Genomic DNA, 13,218 nt, shown 5'->3' on the forward strand with positions numbered 1-13,218 from the left:
GCCTAAATCCTAGAGAAATCAATTGCAGCTGTGAGTGACCCGCATTTCTGAAAACCAGGAAACTTAGTTAAGGCTTAAAATTAGGATGTAAGTTAATTTTAACTCTCAGAAACACCAGCAGAACCACTGCATGCCAGGAAATCTCTGTTGCAGGCCTAACATTACACCAGTGTTTGAGCATTGTAGGGACTTCTCCCACCGCAGTAAAATTCAAACTTCTTATAATCAATAGCCAAGCATACTCTGAAACTTCAGCAAATAAAAATCTGAGTCACACAAAGGAAAAGAAAGTAGAAAATGCCCTGATCCTGCACTTGCAAAGGCTGGTAAATATATCTGAGAGGATCAAAAAGCAGCAGAGATTATTTGTGGCCTAATACAAGTTCAGTTTAAAACGAGAGCTAGAAATTAGGGAGAGTGCAGCAGCAAACAGAATTTCTGCAAGTGATGGTTTCTGTCACCTCCAAGTGCCTCGGTGGGTACCAGAACCAAATTAATAATCTCAGGGGTTACTGGCAACATTAGGGTTTGGTTTTGTTCTTTTAGGCAGAAGTTATTACAACTTTACTAGCACATCTATCCACGGAATCCACACTTCACCTACTGCACACACATGCCTTTTTGCTAACTTTCACTAAACAAATCTGACTGGGGGCTACAACATCCACGGACACCCACAACTAAAGCTCAGCAGTGTTGCATACTGGAAGCAAGATCATCTCTGTCTGACACTTTACAAAAGCAAGAGACATTGTGTGCACAGCAGCTTATCCCAGACTCCCTCTCCAAAGAACTCCCGAGACACTGCTAGTTGTATATTTCACCCCAAACATACCTAGTTGTATATTTCACCCCAAACATACCTTGTTGTATATTTCACCCCAAACACATCAACAAACACAGCCCTCCGCAGCACAAATCTCCGATCAATTAGGCATGAAACTAGTCTCGCAGCAACAGCCAAATAAAAAATCAAATGGTACCTGGTATCCCTGCAACCAAAAGGTCACCCAGATACGGGGAAATCTGAAGTAAGCCCAGTTTCACAAAAAATAAGAAAATTAACTGGTGGTTCAAGCGGCCACCCACTTCTTAATTCTCGGTGTTTGTAAACCAAATTTCCTTAAAGTTTCACTGTCTGACAGCCACCTCGCTGACACAAGACTGCCCAGGGGACCTGAGTTTCGTGGCTGGGCTGGGGTTTTCCCCCCTTTCGCTCGGGTACGGGAGCAGCGCGGGCAGCCCCGGCAGCGGCGGTGCCGCGGCACGGCCGCCCACGGACCCGAGCGGAGCCGGGCGCGGGTCCCCCCCGTCCCCGCGCGTTAAAATCCACGCAAGCAGCGCGCACGCTGATTTCCCCATTTACCCTACGCTGCGAGGAGCATCCCCGCAGCTCCCAGGGAGCAGCCGCCGCTTTGCACCCCTGTCCCCTCCGCCAGCCTGGCTTCCCGCAGGTGCAGTCCGGGTTGTCACGCGTGGGGGGGCCTGCCAGTGCCCGGAAGCTCGCTCCCTCCCTTCCCTCCCTCCCAGGAGCCCGCGGGGGAGGGGGGATCCACAGCCCAAACCCGCTTTCGGCCCCCTCCTGCCGCCCGCCCCCCGAGAACGCAGAAAAGCGCTTCTTCCCGTGCAAACGCCGCTCCCCACCCTTCACGGCGGGCAGGGTCCGGGCCCCGCTGCCGAGCCCCGCGGCTCTCTCCCGCCGCACCCGGCCAGCAGCACGTCCCGCCGCGGTGCGGGGCGCGGAGCGGTGCCCCCGGCCCGGCCCCGGTACCTGTTGCGGCGGGGCGAGCCCGAGCCCCGGGGCGCGGAGCGGAGCGCAGGGCGGCGCGGAGCGGCAGGGGCGGGCGGCGCGGCTCCCCTGCCCCTCCCCGCCTGCCCGCCCGCCCGAGGCGCGCCGCGCCGCCCGGTGACACGGAGCGGCACCCGGGAGGGGACGGGAAAAGGTGCCAAGTCCTTTAAAAAACATGTCACATGCCCACATAAAGTTCAAGTTTACGTCCCGCCCGCCGCCCGCCACGATTGGCGGGCGCGGCTCGAGCGCGGCGCGGCCGGGGCCAGGCGGGCGCGCCATTGGCTGCGCGGCGCCGTCACTCACCCGCCGGGCGACATGACTGATACAAAGTTGCTGCGACACAGCCTGGGAAACGCATCTCCTTAAAGCCGCAGGGACCGCGCGGGCCCCCGCGCTCCGCCCGCCCGCCCGCGGGCTCCCCGCGCACCGCCCCCGGGCCCCCCGGCCAGGCGGCGGCCCCGGCACCCCGCGCACAGGTGAGGTGCGCGGGGCGCGGCCGCCCCGCCCGGTGCCCGCGCCGCGCCGGCGGCAGGGCCGGGCATCGCCTCTCCGCCCGCCCGGGGTTTCCGCCTGTCAGCGGCGCATGAATGCGCACCGTGCCGATGCAGCGGCGATTTAACCAGGGGAAATTTTAAAAATTAATGTAATTAGGTGGAGGTGGGAAAAAAGAAAGAAGAAAAATGTACGGGGGTAAAAAAAAAATAAGGAGCGGAGGAGCGACGGCGGCGGAGCGCAGGAGGGTTCAAGGACTCGTCCTCCGCTCCCCGCCGGGCTGGCTCCGCTCCGCGGCAGCCGCGCATCCCGCCGGGCGCCTCGCCCGCTGCCTCCCGCCAGCCAGAGGAGCCGCCGGAACGACCCCTGGCCCCGCGGTTGCTGCCGCCTCCTATTCCCCAGTGTCCCCCTGGGTGCCTGCGTCCCGGCTGCAGGAATACCCTTTTCCTAGACAAGCCTTTAAAAGAAAAAAAAAAAAAAGGAAGAAAGGAAAAAAAGCCGCCGAGCAAACTTTCAGGCGATGCGCTCCCAACTCGCTCGCTAAATACCGCCCCCAGCCCCCGGTCAGCGGCCCCTGAGAGCCCCGCTCCCGGCCCCCAGGTGAGCCCCACGGCCCGGCGGGGACAGCTCCGCGGCCCCGCAGGGTGACAGCGGTGCCCCGGGAGCGGGGCCGGGGGCTGAGCCCGCCGGGCAGCGGCAGCGCCGGGCACCGCGCACCTTCTCCCGCAATCGCCCGTGCGCGCCCGCAGGGACCCCGCGTGTGTTGCTGCGGGTTGGTATTCCAGAGTCACGGCGAAAGCGCCAACATCCCTAGGATTTGGGCTGTCACGTGCCCCTCTCGTTTTCCTTTTCTGCCAAATATCGACCCACACTCACGGGCCGAGGCGGCGGCTCCCAGCGCCCGCGGCGCGACCCGCGGAGGAGCAGCCGCCGCCACCGCCGCGCTTCCCCGCGGGCGCTGGCGAGCAATGGACGTGTCCTTCCCGCGAAGTTTTCACGGATGGGGACGGGACTAGCCGTGACCTGGATACGCCGGCCGGTGTGTCGGACACCCGCCCCGCTGCCCCCCGCGCCGCTGCTCGCCCCGCGCAAGGCTCCGCGCTGCACTCACTCACCTCCCCTAGGACATGGTGGCGCGGCGGGGGGAGGAGACGCGGCCCCCGGCTACTGGCAGCGAACCATCCGGGAGCCCGCACCGCCACCCAGGGTAGAGGAAAAAAAAAAAAAAAAAGTACGCGGAGGAAGCACCGGGAGCGCGGCCGGGCGGCGGGAGGGAGCTGCGGCGGCAGGCGGCGGGGTGCCCGCGGCTCGCTCGGCTCGGCTCGGCTCGGCTCGGCGGACAGCTCCCACCATGGACGCCTAGGTGGGTGGGTGTTCCCGCGGGTCACACCCTCGCCCGCCGGCGGAGGGGAACGGGGGGTGGATCCAGCACCGGTGGAGGAGGAAGGGGTTTTTGGGGGTGGGGGGGAAAAGAAGAGGGGCGGAGAGGGAGGGAGAGAGACACCCTCAAAAAAAAACAAAAAACAAACCCGAAAAAAAAAAATCAAACTTATGTCATTCCAGGTAAAACTCCCATCTGCGCCACCAAGGAAGAGGAGGGAGGAGAGTGGCGAGGGTGTAAACTTTTTCCTCCCCCCCGCCCCCTCCGGAGCCGCCCGGCCCCTCGCAGCGCCCGGCGGCCGCGGCGCCCCCGCCGCCCCCTCCCGCGCCGCCCGCCCCGGCGGCTCCCGGCGGCTCCCGGCGCCGCGGGGTTTCTCACGCACGGAGCCCGCCGCCGCCGCGGTTCCTGGTTCGCGGAGCCGCCGGAGGAAGGGAAGGAGGGCGGGCGGCGGGGGAGGAGGAGTGTCTCCCCGTGCCCTTCCCCAGGCGGAGCGTCTCTCCCGGCCCTGGCGGCGGCGGCGGCGGCGGAACACCCCTCCCCTCCCCGCTCCGACCGCCCCGCTCGGCCCCCGGGCGGGCTGCGGGAGCGGAGCGCCCCTGGACGGGATTGCGGGAGGAGGCTGCGCACCTCCCCCCGCCGGGCCTGCGCCTTCCATCCCCCCGTCCCCGCCGCTGCCAGGCGGGGGGAGCCGGTCCCCGCTGCCCCCCAGCGTGCCCTTGTGTCCCGGGATACGGGCAAGGAGCGGGAGCATCCACGCCGCACTCGCGGGGCTGCGCTGGGGCAAACCCGCCCCGATTCCGCACATTAACAGAAAAATCGGTGCTAACAGCGATACTGGTTTTAAAATAATATTTCACTTGTGGCTAAGGTCTTTTAGAACTGATTATGTTTGAGTTCAGGGCATTAAATGTCTCTTCATTTAAACATCTTAGGGAAAAAAACTAGGCATTAGAGGAAGGAAAGTCTTGGCCCTTTTTTAGTAGCCTCGATGCAAGTCTTTAAACGTGGGAAAGGGCTGCTCGCCGGGAATTTTACCTGTGCCCAAGTCTGTAGGATCGGGGCCTTGGAAAAGGTAATATTTTATCAGCTGTTGTTTGCATCCGTCAAAGTTGGTGGGTAACTTGATAAATGTTAAACAGGGAAGCAGAAGGTGCTGGTGAGGCCAGACTCGGAGATAACAGCACATTCAATAGCTTAATTTCACAATTAGTTTACTGTATTATTGGAAGCAAATCATATTTCACTGTGCCTACACTAGTGCTCTATTTTTAGCCACAATCTAGCAAAAAAGGAGGAACCTACTGAGATGTATTATAACATCGAATGTGAACAATTCTGTTCTCTCTCTTTTTACTCATTTTGTGTCATACATCTGGTTTGTAATACAGCTCATTTATTAATTGAACAGAACTACTGTGGATGGGCTGGAGGCTGCAATTCCAAGGCAGAGGAAAGTTCCACACAACTCTGCAAGGAACCCGGCAAGTCACCGCCATGCAAAAAGCGTCCAAGCACACTGTTTGCTCTCCCAATAACTGGCATAGCCAGAACAACTATCTTTTATTAATTTAGAATTACAGTGTATTTGGCTCTTTGATTGAACTTTTTTTGTTTTACTTTTTTTTTTTTTCTTCAGGGCAAAGTTGTAAATGAAAAAGGCATTTGAAATGTTTGGATGTAGCCTCAGTTTTTGTGTTGCATCATTTTTTAAATTCTATTTTTAATAGAAAATATAATTGAGGGAATATACCAATCTACTGCCTTAGTACCAAATATTTGATCCCCTCCCTTTCCCCTGTGATGCAGGCAGAGATGGCTGCTGGAAGAATAAAGCACCTTTCACGGTATGTGCAAGATGCTCACAGTTTTTCCACAAATTCAGTAGAAACCTCATTTGTTTTCTGTTTGTGGTTCACAGGAGCACTTAGCTTTTTAGTGGTTGACACTATATCTATTTTTAGCAGCATTTTAACAGCTGTCACTAACAAATACGATCCCATCTTGAACGAGAAGGGGAGTTTATCTGTTTTATTTTAAAAAATCAGGCTACATAGTTGTCAGATTACAAAATGCAATTTGGATTTTTATCTGCGAAGAGAAAAGGCTATATTTTCTCATTATGCCAATTCTGTGGGGGAAAGAAAAGGGGGATGTGTAGTGGGCTTGATAAAGTAACAGGGCTTTGCAAGGTTTGGAAGTAATGTTATCCAAAGGCATACAAATGTATATATAGCACATTTCAGATTTGGTTAAAAGTGGTCCTGTTTTGCTGCCTTCTGCAGCTGTGTTGCGATGGGGGAAGCCGCAAAGAGTCGAGTCATAGTTTTCCAAGTAGGTCAAGAGGAGCAGCACGGACACCTCCAATGAGCGGTTCTCTTCCCTCATATTAGATATTCTGTGAGGTTAACTCATGTCACACACATGACACTGAAAGCAGCAGACAGACAAGTGTTAGGGTACTCTTGCAGCAGATGTCATCTCTGTTCCTAAAGATAGGGGCAAATTTGCTATGGATAATGCATTACAAAGCAAGATAACGCTGGGATTCGGCAAGTGTCAAATTGTACCTCCTCCAGCGCTTGGAAAAGTGAGTGAATTGGTATTAGGGGCTGCAGGAGCAGCAATGTAGTGTAAAAGCAGCCTACTGTACTGTCTTACTTAGAGGTCATGTGCCCTATTTTGAGAACTGAACCAAAGCGGATGAAGTTTTGAGTCGGTTCCAACTAAGGCAGCTGGGCATTTCCCACTTCTCTCCAGCTCCAGCCCAGGAATGCAGGCAATCACATGGTCACACATATTATTCCTTTACCCGACATTACTCACCCTAGATTTAATTTTTGTGCCATTTGGCTCAAGTGGGTTTGATTACTTGAGATTTGCAGCTGGTCAGAAGTAGTTTGGGAAGACACTGGAAAAACATTGGGGATGACAGGTGAGAGTTTACTTTCCCTGACCCACAGACATGAGTCTTCCGAGAGAGGAGTCCACAGTCTTCTCTGACTCGCCAGTTAATTGTGTTAAAGCTAGTTTCCCAAGCCATACTGAAAATCTTTAGAATTTTTTACAAGACTGTAAATAAGCATGTTTTTTGTATGGTATGTTTATGTTCTCCAAAATATCAATATTTTATCTATTTAGTCTAATTTTGAACAATTTTGTTTTCTAATTATAGAGAAATCCTTTAGCTGAGCAACAGAATATGTTCCCTTTTAACCTGTGTTCTTTCTTGTCTACCTTTCTTTTCCATTTTTTTAAAAATGCTCTTTAATGGCCCTGTTGTAACTGTGGTTGAACCACATCTAAGTATAGTACAAGTGCATTTCTAATGTACATTGGCATTAGCAACCACTTGCTTGTGCAAAGGGCCAAGATGTGCATTTAAAAACATCTAATTCCAATACAATTCAAATCACAGTTTTTATTGACTATTAGCACCAATAGTTTCATCTGCTTCAAAATAAAAACATCCCACAGGGAGTTGCTTGCTGTGGATAATAGGTCTTGTAGACAGTGTCAGGACAAACAAAGCATAAAGAATAACACATGGGCAGTACTTCGTATTTTCTGGAGCTTTAATATTGCCACATATGTTTACATTGTTTATAGTCAGCTTCTCTCTTGCACTATTTCTTGTAAGAATATGTAATTTAAAAAAAAATTGTCATTGCCACAGAAAGGAGCCTTATCTCTATATTAATGAATTCCCAAGCAATAAAAGGTAGTGGCAGCTAATTGTATCTTAATATTTATCTACTACCTACTGGCATTTTTGCAGTATCAAATGGTAACTCACGCCGTAATCTGATAAAAATTTTGTAGTAACCATAATAGTACTGCACCTGTGCCAAAAACCCAGACACAGTGTTTAACAGCAGTAAAAAGAGCAAATAGCACCCTCCAGCACTTAATAAACATATCAAATGCAAATTGGAGGAAATTATTTAATCAGTCTATAGGCTAGTTAATTTTGATGATTATTCACAGTTCTAGTAGCAATACTTAAAGTGTGGAATAAGTTAGTACCAAAATTGTCATGACACCAAGGTCATAAGCAGAATTTGAAACTTGCTGCATAGAGGAAATTATCTTCCTGATTGAATAAAGGTGCGGCTTTAAAGCTCCTACAGCAAAAGGAGAATTCTTATGTCATTTTCCAGATTCTTCTATAATCCTGAAATTGCCTGCTCTCACATATTATGCAATGTTAGATTGTTTGATATTAACCTGCATGATCAAATTTATATTGAGACTCGAAAAACCTTTGTTGTCTGCATTTTTTAAGATCTGCATTTCCTGGAGAAGAGAGATTTTGGCTGGACTCTCCCCAAAGCATACAGTGAAGAAGAGACTGAGAAGAGCAGTGCTGTGAAGCTAAGAGAATGAGGAAGAAACATGTGCAAGACAGAAAACGGAAAAAAAAATCTATTGATTTTGGTGGAAGATGCAGAGCTTTCCTAAAGCTTTCCTGGATGTATTTTGTTGATTTTGTTCATATATTGAACTGTCACTTCCTTTGTAGGCTGTGATCCAGCTCCAGGAGCTCATTCAATGTGTCCCCTGGGCCCACCCTGGGCAGTTGATCTTGCACAACATGGACAGTTAGTCCTTGCCAGATGCACGTTGATTTACACAGGTTTGGTTAAAAAAGGAACCATAAGTCAGTGTTCTGAGAACCTGTCCTGGCTTTGGAGATCAAGGTCACACCAGAATTTGTCTGCTCTAGACTAAATATCTGGTAATGAAAAGTCATGCATTCCAGCATTTTCCCACTGACCTCACCCGCACTTGGCTCACAAGCCAGGAGAGACAGAAATTTTGGCACATTGGATTGGTTTGTCCCTAGTAACTCACAGGTGAGAGTTGTATTCTCATCAACCCTGTTGTCTGGCTGTGGTTCATTCTCTTCTGGTTTAAACCAACTCAGCTTGGTTTCCACAAAGGCTGCTCTCTCTATCAGTGCTTGTGCAATCCTGGCACCTGCAGCATCCAAGTACCACACAGACCCATTTCTTCTGAGTTCTAGAAAGAAGAGCAGCATTATCAGCATTTTATAGGCAGGGAGTGGAGGAACAAAGAGATTGCAGGGTTTATCTCAGGCCACTAAGAAGGTTACAAAGAACAAAGATTGTTACTTCTCAAATCACAGGTCACAGCCTTCCATTGCAGACCAGGGTTCCTTTTCAGCCAGGGCCTTCCCAAGAATGCTGCCTGAGCACGAGTGACGTAGAGTTAAAACACTTTTGGTTGTTGTCTGGGAAGGAAAACGTGCCATGCTCTGTTTCAATGGATTCATTATTGGAATGAATTTAGAAACCCCATATTGTTGGGGCTTTTACCATATGGATTAGCAGCAGCCACTGAAGATTGATGTTACCTTCCCTGCTTGCTCGAACCTGGTCAGAAGAGTCACATTCCATGAATGTGCAAGAATTTCTGGCATGAATTCTTGTACATGCATATTTTCATTTTGGCTTCTGTGCATGTTGTTCATGCCCTCACCACTTTGAACTCTGCTTTTCATGAGTAATTCTGACCAAAAAAAAATCATTCCTTCATATAGATATATGTAAACACATAGGAGGCTAAATGAAAGTAACTTTTTTTTTTTTGTTATTTATTCATTTTGTATTCTATTCTCAGCCCTGGCTAGACACTCGTGGAGTAGAAATTATGTATCCCCTCAAGATTTTCAAAGATCAGCCAGGGCTCAAAGGAAATCTTGTCTAAGAGTCAAAGTTGTTCCAGGGCAGGACTTATAGAGGGTTTAGCAAACAAGAATTTCTCTTGGCATGGTTCATTTATGTCCTCTATGCATGACTTAAAATTGAAAACATGAGCCTATCAGAAATCTTTTGTGTTCAACAGCTGCATGGAAGACATGACTACTTCCAAATGTAAGAGCAGGTAGTGATCCTTTTAATCTGGTTGCTTTAGTCCTGCTCTAGGCAGAAGACACCTGTCACTGTGGTGCTAGTCCTGCAGGACTTTTCAAATCCTAACCATTACTCTTTTCTGCAAGAAGAATGAAAAGGAGAACTGAAAGGAAACACAGAACAGTTAAGGAACTGGAGGTGCTGGGCTGTATTTGCATTATTTATACTACTTTTATATAACCACAACAATAGTGATTGTAACATGATTTACCCTATCAGAGGAGAAAGAATTAGACCTTCTTTTAGTGGGTATCATTAAAAAAAATGAATGCATAAAGTAGGCAGTAGACTCTGCCTGCACATTTTTATTTCAGAGCTTGTACTGAAGGGTGTCTAAGCAAGTGCTTCCTTGTAAATCCGCTGCGGAGAGCAAATGAATCCCAGGGACTGTCGCTCCTTGTTGATCATCAGTGGGCGTAGATGCAGTAGATGTAAAGGTCTATGACTCACTGAGCTAGCTAAGGTGAAACCAGATGAGAGGAGATAATTGCACCATTATAAAAAGAATTATCATAGTTTGATTACAGAAAAAAAAAATCTTCTAATGGCACTGTAACTCTTGGGAACTAAAATATGAGATGGGACTGAAAAGTGAGGAGTTCATGTCAAGGAATAGCAAAATGTCCTTTTTAATTGATCCATTTTAATCAGACATGCCAAAAAGATGATTTCAAGGATTGAAAGTGTAATTGGTCAAAACAGCTTAAGGTACTTCCCCATGCCAGTTCTGATTACAATAAAAAAGAAGACTAATCAAAGAGACAAATTGACAAGGGTAAGAAATTTATGAATCCAGAGATTACTGGAATACTTCATGAAAGAGATGATGCAACCTCCTGCCTTGTGCATGAAAATAGATACCAAGTTAAAAAATTACCCATCTAGTCTGATGATCCATAAATTGAAGAGTGAAAGGGAAGGTTTGCAGGTAATCTAGACTGATATGAGAAATTCTAATACTTACAGCGATGTGGAGAATTCATTTCATTTTGACAGGCAGGGAAGATTTGGTGTCAGAAAGTCCAGAAAGCATGTATATAAAATGCAGAAAGTATTTGTGCAATTAAGAACAAAAAGGAGATGTGGTGTAAATTAATGGGCATCTTTGTAGAGTACATGGAACACTTGTCAGGATGGTTTTCATACCAGTAATGACATTATAAGCTGACTACGATTCAAGCTGCAAAAGCAGAATGAAGAAGACAATAAACATTTGAAGCACACTAACAAAAGCCTGTTATTTTCTCTTTCCATCTATGTCTGTGTGGAGGTTTTAGTAGTGGTGTATACTAAGGTGAGTAGCAATACCTGGGGAGGTACCAAGATTTGAAGCATCCCTTTGATAATTTCCTTCTAGCTTGGTCTGAGTCTGCAGCTTCAGGGGTGCAGATTGGCAGGAGGAAACTGGAAGCAGTTTTTCAGTATCATGTTAGGGGTTGTAACAGAGGGGAAACAGCCACAACTCTTATCCCAAAAGTTTATTTCCATTAAGGTGATTCAGAATTGGCAAAGACATATCAGTTCTCAGCTGGGAGGTAACTTTATATGGCTCACATGAAGTGAGAAAGGTGTTTCTTCTAAGGTTCCTTCACAGCCAACATTTGATTCAAGGTTCTCCAACTCTGTGTCCCAGTGGCCTTGGTAAAGAATAAGACATGATGCTCCACTGTTGTTATGAATCAGTAAGGAGGGCAGTTCAAAGAAACCTCAGTTGAAGGTGACAGATAAGAGACTCCATCAAATTCAGTCCATCCTCCTTTGCCTCTGCTTCCCAGTTCCCTGCACCTCTGTAAGAGCTGAAAGGAAGAGGGAGACTCAGACTTGCATGTTGCAAGTCTTATCCAAAGCACATCTGTAAATGACAGCCTCTGCCTTCAAGTGTGTTCAGTGCTTACTCCTTGTTCACTGCAGCATTAGCCATATAATGATGTTTCTTCAGGGCTTGGTAGAACGTATATATTAAATATGATTCCAGATATTGATGTGCACCCTCACTATTTTTATTTGTTGGATTTAAAGTTAATAATATTCTGGCATAGCCCTGGTTCAGGTGAATGGATATCTTTTTTTTTATGACTTTTCCGTAAGAAAAAACCAGGAGATTTTTCCCACAGAGCTAATGCTCACAGATGGACATGAGCACTGTTCAAAATGCTGTTCACCGCAGGAAAGCATTGATAAGGCATTGATAGAGGCAATCAAATGCATCACAGAAGTTTCTGTCAGGCAGCAATACATTCTCACAAATCAAGGAAGTTTTTCCATTGATCCCTTAGGGGCTTTCTGCTTTCAGGGCAGTGCCACATCTGGAAACAAGAAGCTGCACCTCATTAGGATGATGAAAAAACAAAGGGGAATTTTGGGATTGTGAGAAGTCTGATGGGGTTTTAGTTAGACTGTAAGCTATGAGGTAAATCCCAATGTTCTGGTGGGATAGTTTTTGGGGTGCAGTGACCAGACAGATGGGTGGCCCAGAGGATTAGGAGACACCACTTCTCTGGGTTTTCCCTTTAATATCAGTGTAAGTCCATTTGCATTCACTGTGAGTACTCATTTCTGAGCAACCTATGCACAGTTGTGTTCTGGATCCTCAACTTTGATTTGGGGATGATGTATTTCAGTTTCTCACTCTCACCCTCCATGGTGTGACTGATAAGTTCTGTCTGCTGAAGTGGTCCAGCCAAAAGCCATAGCCCTAGGAAGGGGGCTGCAGTGGTTTTAGCACTTCCCCAAGTTACCATGGGTTAAGAGCTTCTCTGGCATGGCATGAAGAGGTTTCACTCAACTCTCAGGTTGCTGGTGGCTCTGGGTGCTTGGTCACAGGCTGGCAGGATTTCCTGAATGGTGCAGGGGATTTCTGCTTAAGAGAATGTTTGGCTGATGATGTGTTTGAATTTCTTCGGGAATGTCCCCTCATGTGAGTATCTCAGGCCCAAGAGGCTGCAAATCTTACCCTAGCTCAGTGTTTGGCAGGTTTTCTTTGTGGTTTTCTGCCTTGTCTTTAATAATACAGTCAAGTGAAACGACCATGCACAAATATGTATATAAATATATGTGTATGCTTTATGCACATCTGGACTGTAGCCACTCTAAAAGCAAGTAAAACAAGTTAGAGTACATACATTACAGAAATGCATATCAGTTTATTTTACAGGCTATGTTAACTCCTGAGGAACCGCACATTGGTCCCTCTCCTGGTTTCTGGAGGAAACTTGTCTTTACATTCCTCTTTTTCATGTGATGTGCATATGCAAACTTTGCTGTCTTTGTTCTAAGGATATTCTGTTAGGATCAAGAAGAGGAAAAAAAGTTGGAAAGACTGCTGTCATTTGCAATGTAGGCAGGGAAATGTCTGATCAGTAAGCAAAAACTATGCTTACATAGCTAAGCAGAAAATACACATGCAGCCATGTCTAGGTGCTTACTTTACTGAAATCATTATATAGATATGTAGTGCCATGCAGACATGCAACAAAATATGTGGAGATATGTGTGGGGACAGAAAATTCAACCCAGAGTATGTGTTTTAGATAGACAGATTTTTTTTGCTTTGGGTTCCATATTCTAACAAGCATGGTAGTGCTTTGACATGTCATAGCACAGATTAGTAATAGAAAAAA

The 13,218-nt window shown here is 48.0% G+C and overlaps 1 protein-coding gene across 5 annotated transcripts in view; it reads right to left on the reverse strand.

Annotated features, from left to right (window-relative positions):
* Positions 1 to 3,944, reverse strand: part of NR3C2 (nuclear receptor subfamily 3 group C member 2) — a 190,286-nt gene extending 186,342 nt beyond the window's left edge. For 2 of the 5 annotated variants that reach the window (XM_030948083.1, XM_030948086.1), the window contains exon 1: positions 3,400 to 3,944. Coding sequence is in view for 1 of the 5 variants with exons in the window: in XM_030948082.1 (XP_030803942.1) it covers positions 2,096 to 2,150 (55 nt within the window). In the remaining 4 variants the exon portion in view is untranslated. Of the gene's footprint in view, positions 1 to 1,644; positions 1,742 to 1,771; positions 1,811 to 2,095; positions 2,171 to 3,399 lie in introns of those variants that run through there. The other 3 variants (XM_030948082.1, XM_030948084.1, XM_030948085.1) reach the window with 3 other exon arrangements.
* Positions 3,945 to 13,218: the final 9,274 nt, after the last annotated feature.

This window comes from Camarhynchus parvulus, chromosome 4 (assembly GCF_901933205.1).
Source record: "Camarhynchus parvulus chromosome 4, STF_HiC, whole genome shotgun sequence".
NCBI classification, from domain to species: Eukaryota; Metazoa; Chordata; class Aves; order Passeriformes; family Thraupidae; genus Camarhynchus; species Camarhynchus parvulus.